We start from the raw sequence: 16,283 nt of genomic DNA, 5'->3' as shown, positions 1-16,283 counted from the left end.
GTTGAGATAAAAACTTCCTACATGTTGATCCAGCAATCAGAACAATATTCCAGACTATCAGTTACATAGTTACACTGTAGTTTATTCATTCATACAAATTCAACACAAGTTGGTGGCCTGCTATGGAGAGAAGCAAGCCCGAAGCACTTGTACTGTCACTGAAGTGTTACCACCAGTCAAGCACATAAAAAAGAAAAGAAAAAAGTAATTGCACAGGTTGATGTACGTTTAACGTACACTCGGTTTCCCTTTTAACACTGAACCGTGGGGGAATGTTTGGACTAATAGGCAGGGTTGATACACATCTTCGGACATAGTCAGAATTGTTGATGGAATGTTGAGTTTTCAGTCAAGACTGCAGCATGAGCTCATCCTATACTTAGAAATGCTTATATCAAACATTTGATTAGTAGCATTGCGAAAAAAACAACAACAACCCACAAAATAAACTACAGTACAATAAAGAAATAGTTTTGGAATGCATAACTATGGTAATCATAAGGCATATTTGGTTTGATGTCCACACGGTGAGCTTCCTCTCAGACGGACGTTCCCTCCTTTAATTCCACATACTCTCCCTTGACAGGAGAAAGGAGCAAAATTGAGCGACACGAAACAGAGCGTCATCGCATATACTGTAAAAGTGTGCATTTATCTCCGCTTACCTTGCCGTCCATGTGCTCCTGTAGTGTTACCACCGTCTCTCGCTCTTTATTCAGCTGCTCCTGTGTGGCTTTAAGAAGCTGCTGGAGCTTGGTGGCTGCCTGTCCCAGGTCTTTGGACAACTTCTTCTCCTTCTCCAGACGTTCCTGCAGCAACAGCAGAGGCAAACAACTGCTACGGCACAACTTTCCCCCAAGGTCATACTATTTGGAATTCCACCAAAAATGTCCACATTTGCAAGGGATCAGTCATCATATTAGATTCAATTTTAGACATGTAACGCAAATGTTCCCTGGTCAAGTGTATGTTTCACAACTGAAAGATGCTGTTGAGTACAGTTATACTTCCTTCACTGTAAACAGTTGGCAAACAGGTGATTTTAAATCTAAAATGGTACACTGCTACTCTGCTGGTGGTTTGAACAAATATTTTTTTCCCATGTTACATTTCAAAAGCATCATTCTTCTATTCATCAATGCACTGTTCAGTGCCTAAATGGCAGAAGATTAAAAACTTTAATAATAATAATAATTTTATAGCCAAATCCGATGCTACAATGTCAAAAGAACAATCCCTGCCATATTGGACACTGGATTATGACCACACCTTGAGCTGAGCAACATCTTCTGAGTCACCTTGCTGTGACTCTGCTGAATCCTGCAGAAGATCCAGTTGAGTTTGAAGTTCTGTGATGGTTGCCTGGGCCTACAAGTTGCCAAAACACACTGAGGTTAGCAAAATGGGCTAGTAAGAGACATTCTCCTGGCTAAAAAAAAAAAAAAAAAAGTTAGCTACTTTTGTTATCTCCATTTGAATTATGATCAATTTCACAAACATATTTCCCCCACAAATTGATACTATTGGTTTGTCCTTTGTTATTTATGTTTATGCATTATTTAAAAAATGATAATAACTTAAGAACAAATTACTGTATAAGTCGTTTTGGTAAAAATATTTTTCTAATTGTAGCTTCAGTGCAGAAGGAAGCAAGTCAGCCACAAATGTGAGTACAGATTCATTTCGGCCTATTACACTGATTATCTTCTCATCGTTTTATTTACTGTACCACTTTTTACGTATCTAAAGACCTTTGAAAAGGAGTTTCACGAGATGATGTAACCACAGTTACATAGTTTTAGTTGCATAAACCAACACTGGCTTCTACCTGCTGAAACTCTTCCAACAGCTTCTGCCTCGCAGCCGTCTCCCCTTCAAATTTCTCAGTTGTCTGATTCAACTCTGATAAAACCTGGTGACACACAGACAGATTTAATATAGGCGTGTATACTCTGTGTGTCGGCAAACATTCTTGCGCTAAACTAGCATCACACATCCACACACAAAAGCTGCTCGACCTGCAAGGCTCTACTGACGGTCATTTGAACAAACAAGTGGAGAGGAAGCTTGCATGCCATAAAAGAGGCCAGTGGTTAGTTGTGAGCTCACATTACAACCAACAAATGTTAGCATCAAGTCTTGGAATGTCAGAGCAGTACAGGACAGACTGGAAACAACACTGGCTCTGTACATAATGGTTTATTTGAAGGGCTCTATAAATAAAGTTGAGTTGAGATTAGCCTGAATCCAGAGTATTGTTTGGGGGGGGGTTACTGTCCTGTACGCTCTGACAGGAAATGGCTGGTGCCCCAAGGGTGCCCCTGTGACGGCTGCACCCTGACCTGACTAGGATGAGCCTGTGTTGGGCCGTTCTGTTCTCGTTGGCCGCTCAGCTGCTCTCTGACCTGAAATGGCAAGTTGTTGCTAGTCACACATAACATACCACAAGACACGGCCATATCAATGTGCAGGGATTTCTCAACAGCTTAGAAACTTAATATATACAAAGGCACCAATTCCAATCAAACAAGTCACAGGTGTAGAAACCTTACCCATATAGCCATTTAAACCTCCGTGTGTCAACATGTGTGTATAACATTCTAAACATTCAAGGCTATGCAAACTTTAGATGGGTGCCATTTAAGTAATGATTTGAAAATGGCACACACAAGTTTTCCCCCATCAGTTGTATTTCCTCAAAAGTGACAATATCCCACAAATTCTGCCAAGTAGTAAGATTAGTAGTATGATTTTTCACATGTATATATTTCAATAGGTTTTTATAATATATGCAGTACAGTGTTCCCGTGCTACTTTGCAGTTTAGTAATTGCGGATTCACTATAGCGGACTTTCATTTGTGATTATTTGTTACCTTATTTAACCTGGTTACTGGTTAAAGTAAGCCATTTTAAGATTAAAAACAAACTTGAACGCATTCATTAAGCAGAAGTTTCGGTGTCGTCCTGCTGGGGCGCGGAATGCGCATCCACTAACCTCAATTTTTGAACGCAGCCTATAATCAGCAGCTTGGTATTTATTCTACATTTTAAAAGTTACATTTAATAAGTGTAAAAATATGCCTAATGTGGGGGCGTAAAATAAGGGAATACTGCATACAAAAAAATTTATTAGAAGAACAGAAAATTGCCATTAATTTCATTGGAGAAAATAAATAAATAAATAAATAAAATAAAAATAAAAGTCATATTGGGATATATAGGTCTTTAATTAAAAATGCCTTTTTTTAAATGTAATATTTTAAAAGTGTAAGTGGTATTGTTATTTTGTATTGGTAATGGTGACTACTCAAGAGTTGAGTACGCGTACTGGCATTGGTGTGGGGGGGGGGGAAAAAAGTGGAATCGGACAACCCCTAAAAATAATGGATGTACTACATCTCTGTGTTTAGTATTGGGAAACACAACTCGTTACAACTCTAATACCATCTCCACAGGAAGAAAAATTGCGGGAAAGGGAGTACAAATCTCAGCGTAAAATGTGTGATGCAAAACATACTATTTTCTGCTTCATCTGAAATGTAAACAGACCCTAAATGAATTAATAGGAATCTAGGTGGTAAAGTAAGGGTTGAAAAAACAAACAAAAAAATACCTTAGCCAGCTCCTCCTTGTGCGCCTGGACCTCCTTGTGGGCCAAGTCCAATTGGTTCTGACTGCCAGACAGCTGCAATCTTAGCTGAACACAGAACCCATCGTGCGGTCAAATGCATGAAGTCGTTTCAATCGAGAAGCTTTTTTTGCACGTTTCCTGAAAAACTACCTGCTCCATCTCCTCCGCCATGTATTGGTTATCTGACTGCTTCTCCAGCTGCGCCTCCAGAAGCATCATCTGCTCTTTTAGCTGCAAGACACAAGCAGTTTCACACCCAAAGAAGTTGAAATTTTGTGTTTATTCATAAAAATGAGATTTGTTGGGGGGAACTAACCAACCTGCTTTATACTTTGGTTTTCTGACTCCAGCTTTTGTACTTCAATCAAAGCCTGGTGACAAAAAGAGATAAGAGTATGTTAGAGAAAAAGTACAGTGGGATTCAAGTGTTGCAACTGTTAAAAAAAAAAAAGAAGAAGAAGAAGGATTTCAGCCAGGTAAATATAACTTACTTTTTTCAGCTGCTCCTCTGAGCTTGTCATTTTAGACTTCCACACCAACTCCTCCTCCTCCACACTCTTCTGCAGATGTTTCAGCATTCCTTCCTGCAGCGGAAGCAGAAAAATCTGTCAATATAAACACTCCACTTTTCAGGAATTTGTGTACTGCAATCGTTCCTTTACCGTTTCAGCTAGAACTGTTCTGTACTGTTCACATTCTGCTTGCAGGGTGCTGTGGTTCTCCTCGGCCTCCTTCAGCTTTCCAAGCAACTCCTGAAACAAATTCACTTGTGACATATGGAATCATGTGCAGCCAGTATGTGAGACAGCAAAAAGATTGTGGCTTACAGGTGATTCCTGACTTGACTGGGTTTGTTGGCTATGCTGTCTAAGAACATCCTGGGCTTTCATCGTGAAACCCTGTAACCAATTTGGCTAAGGGGCACAGAAAAAAAAGGTAAGCGGGCTTTTAAAGGAACATGACCAGAATTGTAAAAAAAAACGGCTTTAGGGACAGTTTCCAAACCTGTTGTGTTTCTAGGGGTACAAGAGGGAAGAGTTTTTGGAAAGATTCTTTGGCTTCACTTTGAAAAGCTTTTAGCTGGATCATTACAGCCTGAAAATTGGATCACATACACACACACACACATCAGCAAAGCGATTGGAATGCGACGTGTTCTCAATGACAAGAATTCCAGACATGCTCACTTCATTTTGTTTCGACTCCTTCAGCTGCTCTTGTAGTGACGTGACAAGGGCCTCCTTCTCTGTTAGACTAAACACAACCATGAAAGATAAACTTAAATCTCTGACCCAAAAAATGGAATAGAGATTTTCTTCTGCGCCATTTACCTGCTCTTTATCTGTTCTGCAGACACAGCAGATTGCTGGAAGAGAAAACGCGTGAAAATAAACCAAAAGGATCATTTGTTATTCTGCATGGAAGGCAGTGAAGTGTACTCACTGTAGTGTCCTTTAGTTGTACCTTCTCTTTGAGGTTTTTAAGTTCATCTTGAAGTGAGGTGATGAGGCTGGCATCCTCACTAAAAATATGGCGATCATGTCAAAACAATCAGATCATGAACATGTCACGAGTGCCAAGTGAAAACAATAGCAAGTCAAACCTCTAACATACCTCTTATGTCTCTGTTCAAGGTCAGAAATGGTGCTCTCCTGAAAGAATAAAAGTTTGTGATTCGCCAGGCCATTCGTAATTCACAGATTTTAAATAAGACAATAGTTCCACATTGTTTTTTAATGACACGATTTATAAAGGTCACAATTTTGTAATCATTAGGGTTGGCCACTGAGAATTGAGTGGACCTCTGACTAATATTCCAAATGTTAGTGCAGACGTTGATACGATTTCATGCCCAAAAATAACTCTGGTTAGCTCACCTTTTCAAATAATGCCCAACCCTATTGCTCACAATGTAAAATACTCCTCCTTTCACGCAAAGCACTAAATGGCTGTCAGTTATGCTGCCATCGACCTAGACTGACAGGGATTTTCCCATGACGCACTGAGCTTCCCTTCCTCCTTTCTATATAGCCTTAACTATTTATCTCACCTAGTTTCCAAAAACATCTCAGTTAAATTACTAAGGATACAGCTAGTCTTAGGGGTCCCGTTGTGGTGCTTCGATCGATCAGCCGATTTCCATGAAAAATTACATGATCGCCATATGTCGACCAATGCCTTTCATTACCAATTAAAAAAAACTGATCGCCCGCAGCTCGTACTTCATCTCCTCACACTTTTCTTAATACTGCATAGACAATTTGGATAGAATGTTGGGAAAAAAAATCAGATTCATCAACTAATCTAAATAATTGCTAGTGGGAAACTAAATTGAAAAATGAGCAGCTAATCCATATGATCGGTATTGACCAATCTCACTCATGGATGATCATGCCGGAATTGGCAGCCTAAAACCCTGATCAGAACACCCCTACATATCGCTATCCATGTAGTATGTTACTAACCTGCTTCACTTTTCTTTGTCTTTCTCTCATTCTCTCCTGTGGCTGGCTGCTGCTCCCTGCTTCTGGGTTGTACAAATGGCGGCGGCGCCATTGCACACTCACATTGATCTACTTGTTATTGGTGGTAAGGCCAGGGACCAGTATCGTTGTTGTCGCTGTCAGCATGGGAATATTAACATGACTTTTGTTGTGTCCATTGTTCTTTCATCTTTCCCCCGGTTCCTCAAATGCTTCTATCCTGTTTTGTCTCTCTGTCTATCCTCTGTCCCTCTCTCCATCGCTCAACTGGCCGAGGCAGATTGTTGATTCCCAGATTCTGGGTTCTGTTTGAGATCTCTTCCTTAGAGGAAAGAGAACTAGTATGTGTGAGGAGTGTCGTTCTTGACCTGCTCGGCGTGTTAACTGCCTTAAGACAATTTAACTTCTGTTGTGAGCTGATGCTATACAAATAAAATGGACTTGACTTGCGTTTAACACTTACCGCTGCCGCTGCCTTCATCTGACTTTGCTTCAGTTCCTCCTGTAGAGTGTTCAACTGGTCATTCCTCTCCTGCAAGCTGCACAGGGAATGTAGAGTTTGATTCAGACATATTTGGACAATGTTCCATCAAAGTATGAACAATGTTATGGTTATTTTAAAAACACACGTACCTGAGTTTGAATTGCTGCAGTTCTGCATTCATCTGATGAGTAAAAAACGCAATGTTAAATGGGAAAGGTGGTCAATAAGCACAAAAGCAAAGTTGACAAAACAAAAACACACCTGCTCAGGAGCCTGCTCGTTTTTACTCTGACTGGCCTCCAGCAAAGAGTTAATGGATGCCAACTGTTGTACAAGCTGTTGTTTTTCAACCTGTGTTCCTTCCAGCTGAGCAGTGAGAGTATTGACCTGAGCACCGCGCTCCTTGACCTGAGCCTCAAGATTTCCCACTCGTATTTGAAACTCTACATGGGGGATCAGCATCGTGAGTACAGGCCATTCAAGAGGGCAATTAGATGCCATGATGCACAAATCATTAAATATAAGGTGCCATGTTCATTCGATTCTTGACCTGAGAATGCGCCGGTGTCCTGCTGGGCCTTCTTCAATGAGTCCTGCAGGCTGCTGTTTGCAGTTTGTGTAGTTCTCAGCTCCTCACAGACCTCCTCCAATTTCCTTTGCAACCCTTGCTGGCTCTCGGCATGGTTGGCCTGACAATGTCAAAAACAATTTGCACAGGTCAAACAGCAGGAGGCAGCAAAGACTAAACACGTGAAGGCACAAGACTACACTACACAAGGAGTACTTTTGCAAATACTTTTTTTAAACCACTGGAGGCATACATCCTATGCAGCCCAACTAGTCTAAACACGACATTGTAATTAATATTGCACTTGTGGAATATGAATTCAGTAGCAAAATCCACCCATTTTTATCCATCTAAGGGCAGCGGCTATTTTGCCACTTTCTGTCTGCTGAAATGATCACAGGTAACGACCGATCTTAAGCTACATTCAAGGATGGTCTGAAGTTGGACTTTTCCGACTTCAAACCAGGTAGTTTGTACGGAAACGCCCCCTTGAACTCAGAAATCCCACTTGCGAAGTCGGGGAAAAAAAGGACCCCAACTTCACAGACGGAATACAATGCGACCGCTTAGAAAACACAGACCGTAAATGGTAAAACACAATTTACTCGAGTATAAAACTAGATAGCTTTCTTCATTCCAAAAAATTTGACATAACACCACCGTACGTGACAGCACGCCGCTATCTCCCTGCATGAAATTATACAGTGAACTACTGAACTGTATGGAATGCTTACCGCCACCACAGTGTGAATGCGTGAGTACATGAATAATGTATCCATTCCATTGTAAATCGTCTTTGAGTGCCTAGAAAAGCGCTATATAAATCCGATGCATTATTATTATTATGAAATAAGATAAAAACAATAAATAAGCAAAATTGTGAGAAGGCAAGTTTGTTGGAGGTCAAAATGAGTTTTGAAGACCAAAATATAAAACAATGCATCACTATCCGCCATTTTGGTTGTTTACTTTCACCACGAACGCTTTCAGGTCGGAAATGGGAAAGGCCAACTGGGATAAGTCCCACTTCTGACCTTCCTCCAATGCAGCATTGGTCTCAGGGGGCGGTTATTTTGCCACTTGCTGTCAGCTGAAATGATCACAGGTAACGACCAATCATAGCTCAGCTTCAGAAAACAAAAATGATCTAGACACATGGTTAGTGAGGAGATCCATAGATGCATTGTCTTTTATTAGTACGTCAATTTGGGTGTACAGTTAAATCAGTTTTCAAGACCTTCAACTACAATAGGTTGAGTTCATGATTAAAGAAACTAAACAGCTGACTGCCAGGAAGCGCTGACTCGCTTGCTCCAAAGGAACAGAAACCGAAAGCATACATAAGTGACAAATTAGATGGCGGGATGACTCAAGATACAAATACATGTACCAAAGTCACCTGTCACTGCATTCTATATTTGTTTTAATTTTATTCTTGAGTTATAACAAACTGGAGCAGAGAGACCCTTAGACATGTACAGATTGTAGCATTTTTGTGTGTTTGCATTCCAACCCAGTCTGTGATGTCAGCGTAATTAACTTACCATAATATTGGGCAAGATCTAGGCTTGTTGAAAGACAGTAAACTATATCTAACTGGATGTTGAAAAATAAATAATAAATAGCTAGTGATCTAACCTGCAGTGAAGAGAGCTGCTTCTCGGTGCCAGAAACCTTAGCCTCCAACCCTTTCCTCACGTGTTCATCAGCATGCAGAATTTCAGTCTTCTCTCCAAGTTCCTTGGTGAGCTTTGCACATTCCTGACGCAGTTTGGCCAACTCCGCATTTTGTCTGGGGACAGGAAAAAGAAACATTTTCAGGCAAAACGCATGCTTTTTAAAAAAGTGGAAGCTTTGTTGGCAATGGGCTCAATGTGAACGTGACTGAAGGAACGCTTACTTGCTCTCAGCCTGACTGGTAGCTTGGTTGAGGGCATCACGGAGAATAGAGTTCTCCTGCTGGAGACGGGCCAGCTGCGCATTGGGACCCTTCTCTATCTGGTCTTGCAGATTGAAAATCTAACAGAGAGTTTAATATTTTTATTTTGAGTGAGTCATGTTTGAAACTGAATTGTGTAAAATCTTCTGGAAGATTTTAATGTGAATTGACTAAAATGTGCCAATCCTGACTACACTGGGGGGATTTATATTACAATACCTTGGCATTGAGCTTCTGGGTTTGTGCTACGTGGTCCTGGTAGCTGGCCTGCATGCGGGCTTGCAAAGCAATCATTTCCTGCTCCCGCTTACTTAGCTGGGAGCTCAGCCTGGTCTCAACACCAGCCACCTTGGACTTCTCGGCAGCAAGCTCCTAATCAGCACAAAAAGAGTAACGTTTTTGTTTTTCCCTCCTCCAATTTTAGGATCATCTCTATCAGGGTTATGTGGTGACGACTGATTTCGGCCTGAAAGTTCAAACACTTAGTACACAAATTGTAATGTATGTTCAATTAACAGGCATTCTATACTATAACAGCACTTTTTGTAATAGTTAAGTAAAATATACATATATAATTCATTAATGATAATAAAATAAATGTAGCAAGACATTCAGGGATTTTGCTAAATTACAAAAATATGTGCTTCAGTTGTATGCTGAGGACAACTAGAGATTTTTTGAGTATGCATTACCTTTCCTCTAGGACAACTAGAGATTTTTTGAGAATGCATTACCTTTCCTCTAGTGCCAGCTAGAGGGGAAAATAAGGACTTCAGCAAGTTCTCATATTTTATACCAAAGGAGTTCCATGCATAGTGTAAATAACAACAACAGTTTTCTAGCTAAATGAACGTCAACACCCAGAGTGTACACATGATTCGTGTGTCTGGCGGATAGATTTCATGAAAATACCAGAATTTTGAGTAGACATAGACATGCTCAAACCTTAGTGAGATCTCTGAGACGGTTCTTTGCTGCAGAGGAATCCTCTTGTTGAGCTCCCAGCTGTTTCTCCTTCTCATCCAATTGTTTTTTTAGCACGGCAATTGGGTCTCCTTTCTGAGTGGCCTGCAAATGCACAGGAAACACATTTGCTTACACGTGTGTCCCTCTGTGCAAGCCACGCCGGCAGTGACTTCAAAATGTCCATACCGTGTGCCAGGTGTCCTGGATGATGCCAGCTTTCTCAGACAACATCTCGATGAGCCTGTGAGCTTCTCTCTCACTGAACACCATGCTGCTGATAGTGGACACCAAAGTTTTGTAGGGCAGATAAAGTGGAGTGTCAGCGGAATCCCCGGCTTCCACTGTAGAGGCAAATACAAAATGTACAGTTCAAACAAAGCAATACAGTGGATGAAATTAAGACAGTTGGCAGTTTGAATGAATCTTGAGATTGTCTCAAATCGCTCTGCTACTTTGTTTTAAGGAAAAATTACTCTTAGTTACAATATGAAAGCAGACACAATTAGCAGTGTTTATATACTGCATTTTTCAGTTTAAATGTCTATATTTTTTTGTCATAAAAACACAGATATAAAAAAAATGATAACATAGCTCTAATTTTAAAAAAAGCAAGAATTTTGAGTAAAGTATGTGGCAAGGCTAGCTAGTATAATTAATGAAAACTAACGAAATAAGAAAACTGAAAAAAACATTTTCATAAAGAAGAAAAAAACAGCAGCTAATACACAGAAACGAGAAGCAGAACTGCTCGTGCTCCTCGACTTACCACTCTCAGGTTTTTTCTTGGAGGCCTTCTTTTTGGGCTCCTGAGATTTTGGTGCACTAGATCCCACAGGGGGTACGGCCATGACAGGGACATCTTTAGTGACAGCTTCAAGAAGAGGGGCAGACTTGGTGGGTGCTGCTGAGGATTTGGTTGGTGCAGCAGCAGACTTGGATACATCCGAGGTAGACTTGCCTGATGCTGGCGCAGACTTGGTAGATGCGGGGGTGGACTTGTTTGGGGCGGGGGCAGAGGACTTGCCAGCGGCCGGGGCGGACTTGCCAGAGGCCGGGGCGGACTTGTCTGTAGCCGGGGCGGACTTGCCAGTGGCGGACTTGCCAGTGGCTGGGGCAGCCTTATTTTTGGCCGCCTTACCTGCGGCTGGGGCGGACTTGTCTGCGGCCGGGGCGGACTTCTCTGCAGCCGGGGCGGACTTGCCAGTGGCGGACTTATCTGTAGCCGGGGCGGACTTGCCAGTGGCGGACTTGTCTGTAGCCGGGGCGGACTTGCCAGTGGCCGGGGCAGCCTTATTTTTGGCCGCCTTACCTGCGGCCGGGGCGGACTTCTCTGCAGCCGGGGCGGACTTGTCTGCAGCCGGGGCGGACTTGTCTGCAGCCGGGGCGGACTTGTCTGCAGCCGGGGCGGACTTGCTAGTGGCGGACTTGCCAGTGGCCGGGGCAGCCTTATTTTTGGCCGCCTTACCTGCAGCTGGGGCGGACTTGTCTGCGGCCGGGGCGGACTTGCCAGCGGCCGGGGCGGACTTGCCAGCGGCCGGGGCGGACTTGCCAGTGGCCGGGGCGGACTTGCCAGTGGCCGGGGCGGACTTGCCAGTGGCCGCCTTACCTGCGGGCGCAGCGGGGGCGGACTTGGCTGAGGCGGGGGCAGACTTGGCTGAGGCGGGGGCAGACTTGGCTGAGGCAGAGTTATCAGAGGCAGGAGCAGATTTGGTAGAGGGTGGACCGGATTTCGCAGAGGGAGGAGCAGACTTGGAAGTAGATTTGCTTGACGGTGAAGCAGGGGAACCCTTAGCAGGAGCAGAAGTGGGGGGAACTACTTTGGATGGGGCAGAGGCAGCCGATTTTTTGGCCTTGGCAGATTCTGGGGCCTGGACTGAAGCAGGAACTGGTGAGGGTTTGCCCTGTGCAGGGGAAACTGCAAGTGGAGACTGAGCAGAGGTTGGTTCAGTCTTGGCCGCCTTCTTCTTTTTCTTATTTTTAGGCGAAGGTACAGGTGAGGACTCAGCAGGAATTGGGGATGGTTTGGCAGCTTTGGGTTGTGGTTTCACTGGTGTGGGGGTTGCATTTGGCTTTGCCTCAGAGACAGATCGAGAGGCAGGAGCAGTAGCCAGAATTGGTGCAGCACGTGGCTTAGAGACTTGATCAGCTTGACTTGTCCCATCTGTTTTTTTAGCTTCTGGGATCATTCCATTGGGCTTTTCTTCCTTCTTCTTTCCACGGTTCTTTTTGTCAGCTGTTTTGTCCTTCTTCTTTTTCTCTGTGCGTCCAGATGGTATCTTACCAAACTCATTACGCTGTTTCGCCAGTGCCTCTTCATAAGAGGTCTCCTTCATAGAGAAGGTAGAGAAAAGAGCAATCCCAACTGCAGAGATCACCATGAATCCACCAAAAACCATTATACCAAGGGTCTGGGGGTCAAAGATATCCATTGTTCAAAGTTAGTTCACCTAAAAAGAGAGAAACAAATCGTTCAACATGGATTGGTGTAGCAAAATTTTAATACAGGGGCCTCCTGGTTTAGGATGGTACAGTCCAAAGAGATTTTGAGGATCTGGATAAGAATTTCTGATCAAGTGGCACCAGTTCACCAGTTCACACTGTACTTTACTGACTTTTGGTTCCACTGCAGTTTCTCTTGAATCCCCCAAAATTCTCAATAAGTTGTGGTTTAAAAACGAGGAAGGAAAAACTCACATAAAAATCAACAAAATGTTTCTGCAAACAAGCAGACTGATTACAGTTTTTAAAAGGTTGCCTGAGCATAATTGACATAATTTATACCTGTAACAGCCTCAAGATGTCCCTGTTTTGCACTTTCAAAATTCCTAGTCTTGAGGCTACAAAAATCAAATCAGTAAGTGGCCAAAATAAATTGGAACCAGGCCTTTTCTTAATTTAGAATCTATTCATTATTATTTATGCTATATTGACTATGAAATGTGCTTAACTTGATGTACTCAAGCTTACTAAACGCAGTAATGTAGTTCAAAGTTTTGTGATAAAGACTATCTCAAATTCATTACACAAATGATGAACTTTACTTTTTTTTTTTAAACCCATAAATCCCTTTTCAGTAAAACCAAGACTATACAGTAGGCTCACAGGAGTCCCAAAGCTCTGTTCGTGTCAGGGTCTAAAAACTGGCAGAGAGGGAAGAGTTTATACAAGCTCGAATGTCACGTCACACTTGAGGACATCTGCGCTCACAGTCTTCTGATGACTGTATCTTTCAGAGTCCCCCTTTCCTGCAGATTTGGACTCTTTAGAAAATAAAGACGCTAATGTCATAATCCCAAAGAAATGCATCATACCGATTAAGTACATTCACACTTGGATTTGATGATTATACAACAGAAAGATTACGACCCCCCCCCCCCCCCCCCACACACACACACACACACGTACGTGTATTTTTTGATAGTCTAAAAATTGGCTCAATATAAAGTTATTAACTTTTCAACAAGCAGGTAAGTGTCGACTCGCGTCCGAAAGTCAATACGTGTACATTGCACAGCAGCCGACAGTTTCACATGCACGCGCCCACTCGAGCACGCAAACACACACAGTTGCTGTCGTATTGGAAACAAACACTTTTATTACATTTAAAACATAATCCAAACCATTTACAACTCTAATTACAAATCCGCATATTCATTTAATGTAAAACAACACTTTAAACGACTGTATTGCCCTAATGCTGACCATACTAAGAGACATGAAAAACACCTTCTATCTGTCAAACTGGCAAATGTGGTGTGTAATTGTGAAATTATTCGAGTATTATATGCATTTAATCGCTCATTTTCACGGTAGCATTATAGCTAACAGTGGGAATCAATGAACTTGGCTAGCGACGTGAACTTTTTAGCATGACGTGTCAAGAGAAGTGCAGCCAAAACGTTCTTATAACATGTGCAGGCGAAACACAGATTAGGCAAAATAACTTCAGTGAAGTTTATGCGCACAAATAGGCCGATTTGGTCTAAGTAGGAGGTAGCTTGGCAAGCTAGTTCTCTCCCTGGCTTTATGAATCTGAAAATTCCCATTCCCACAACACTTACCTCGCTACTGATGAGAATGTCTGCTTGGCTCAAAGAAAAACAGGGATTGCCGAGAGCTTTCAATTGAAGATTGCAGTGTGACGTTTGATTCACTGTATTTGCAGCGGTTTAGTTTAGTTGCGTTTTCCCAGATATCTTCCCTCGAACTCCGCCGGGCAACCGCTGGACTACTGTGAAGTCGTGGCACTTCTAGCTGGCTAGACGTGCTGGCCCGGTGCCCCAGATAGCTAGCGTTAATCCAGGGAAACTGTGATTGGCTGGAATGCGTTCATACAGGAAATGTGGAAGCTGGGAGTTGAAGTTTTTGATTCACTTGCCATATAAATAGGCTCACAGTTCATTCCCCCCTCTCTCTGTTAAACAAAGGGCGGTTGTTTAAAATGTTTTTTTTTTATTTGCTCAAGATGAAAGTGGGGGTAGCCTAAATATTAAAGTATTGTGTACCGTAACTTTAATTTAAAGCAACAAATTTTACATTTTACACTGTGAGAGCGGTGATTTGTTTCGATAACAGGTAACTAAAAAATAAATATATATATATATATATATATATATATATATATATATATATATATATATATATACAAAGCTGAGCTCCCAAACAGAATGTAATTGTTTTTTTGGTGGTAACATGTCATCGACTCGTTGCCAGTCAATCACAGTCACAGGGCATGATCAAGTACCATATTTGACAAATACTGTAAATAAAACACTTTATAGTACAGTATTTAATTACATTACTAATCTTGAAAAGAGAGGTTTGTGTATTACACAAAGAGACTGAGAAGAACATTTAAAAAAATGACTTCTGCTTCATGCTTTGTTAAATCAACACTGAACAAAGACATAAATGCAAAACTTTTGTGTTTTTTTCATGACTTCAACTCAAACATCCAAGACTGTTTATGGGTACACTAAAGGCCTTTATCTTGTCAGATCATTCACAAATCTGTGTATGGTATGGGCAGGCGTTATAAATACACAGGTGCATTTTAATGACATCCTCAGGCCAATTGTTCCATTGTGCCATTTTTCCGCAACCATCACTTCATGTTTCTGCATGTTAATGCACATCCTCACTTTGCAAGGTTCTGGACACAATTCCTCTAAACTGAAAACACCCCAGTCTTTCCATGGCAGCATACTCACCGTATGTCACCTAGTGAGCACGTTCGGGATGCTCTGTATTTGCGTATTCAGTAAAATCTAGCAACTTCAAATATTAAATACAAGCCTAAAAAATAATTATGCTGTCTAATCAGCATCTTGATATGCCACACCTGTGAGATTAGATTAGCAAAGGTGAATTGTTTACACGGATAAAGACAGATTTGTGAAAACTATTTGAGAAATGGGCCTCTGTGTACATTGAATCTTAGATCTTGAGTTCAGTTCGTAAAAAAAATAGGACCATAAATATTTTTTTGTTCAATGTAAATCATATTTCAAGATAAAGACCTGCATCTTTCAAACACTTGATTTTTGTCTTTTGTCTGTAGTTTGTCTGTCAGGTTTCTCCAGAGTTTCTCATGTAGGTTGGCCTTTAATCAATCTGCTATTAAATGTAAAGTCATAATCTAGAAATACAAATATTATGCAATGAGTAAATATTTAGAAAGTGGGCGGTTTTGGAATGAGTGTTTGAGCGCAAACGGCATGCCGGGCAGGGCAAACTGACCTTGGGAAAGGTAAGTATTGATTTTAGACAATGTATTATTTCAGGCAAGACATACATCCCTTGCACTTCCGAGACACATACTGTGCACCCCATGGGTTTGTAAAACATCTCCTTCTATTCTCAAATTTCAACTGAAGTCTACCTGGAAGAGCTGTTTTGTTGGGAAGATAAGGCGGTTCTGTTGTGTCAGCTATTTAGCGTCCATTTCTGTATGACCTTACTACATTCAAAGCCCTTGTAAGCATTTATCTCGAGGGACATGGGATACGAAGCAGGTGTTTAGCAGGTGAATACTCGGAAGAGATGTTTCAATGTCAACAAACAAAGTTTTCTACATAATAAAAACATGATTTTTGCAATTAACTTCACAGAAGTTTAAATATTTTCTAGTCTGTGGTTTGGTAAAACAAATATTTTAAAAGGTTGTTGAAACATAGGACAAGTCTGGAAACTTGACTTGAAGACATATCCA

The 16,283-nt window shown here is 41.6% G+C and overlaps 1 protein-coding gene across 3 annotated transcripts; it reads right to left on the bottom strand.

The window, feature by feature from the left end:
• Positions 1 to 61: 61 nt before the first annotated feature.
• rrbp1a (ribosome binding protein 1a) lies at positions 62 to 14,362 on the bottom strand. Of its 3 annotated transcripts, none has more exons than XM_086093306.1 (27): positions 14,134 to 14,362; positions 10,839 to 12,519; positions 10,259 to 10,413; positions 10,052 to 10,174; positions 9,326 to 9,478; positions 9,068 to 9,186; positions 8,806 to 8,959; positions 7,150 to 7,288; positions 6,861 to 7,042; positions 6,749 to 6,780; positions 6,579 to 6,654; positions 5,247 to 5,284; positions 5,076 to 5,154; positions 4,964 to 4,998; positions 4,820 to 4,886; positions 4,638 to 4,727; positions 4,460 to 4,546; positions 4,295 to 4,384; positions 4,124 to 4,216; positions 3,953 to 4,003; positions 3,783 to 3,863; positions 3,615 to 3,698; positions 2,343 to 2,405; positions 1,829 to 1,912; positions 1,270 to 1,368; positions 666 to 809; positions 62 to 578 (listed from the first exon to the last, which is right to left on the bottom strand). In XM_086093306.1, the coding sequence occupies exons 2-27, from the start codon at positions 12,499 to 12,501 to the stop codon at positions 540 to 542; spliced, it is 4,020 nt and encodes a 1,339-aa protein (XP_085949432.1). In that variant the 5' UTR covers positions 12,502 to 12,519; positions 14,134 to 14,362; the 3' UTR covers positions 62 to 539. The 3 variants fall into 3 exon arrangements, with proteins under 3 accessions (XP_085949432.1, XP_085949433.1, XP_085949434.1); XM_086093307.1 differs by having other exon boundaries at positions 5,097 to 5,154; XM_086093308.1 differs by lacking the exon at positions 2,343 to 2,405.
• Between the last annotated feature and the right edge of the window lie 1,921 nt (positions 14,363 to 16,283).

Source organism: Leptonotus elevatus, chromosome 13 (assembly GCF_054856555.1).
Source record: "Leptonotus elevatus isolate MCC_2025b chromosome 13, RoL_Lele_1.0, whole genome shotgun sequence".
NCBI lineage: Eukaryota > Metazoa > Chordata > Actinopteri > Syngnathiformes > Syngnathidae > Leptonotus > Leptonotus elevatus.
Note: the sequence above shows the minus strand (reverse complement) of the source record. Positions and strands in the feature narration are given on the sequence as shown.

Bases quoted from the DNA above. Each gene is read 5' to 3' on its own strand.
- rrbp1a (XM_086093306.1), bottom strand. From the start codon at position 12,501: ATGGATATCTTTGACCCCCAGACCCTTGGTATAATGGTTTTTGGTGGA. The intron at 7,043-7,149 runs GTCAAGAATCGA...TCCCCCATGTAG, and splicing joins GGACACCGGCGCATTCTCAG to AGTTTCAAATACGAGTGGGA. The intron at 3,699-3,782 runs GTAGTTTTTCAG...TTCTGTGTTCAG, and splicing joins TGGCGGAGGAGATGGAGCAG to CTAAGATTGCAGCTGTCTGG.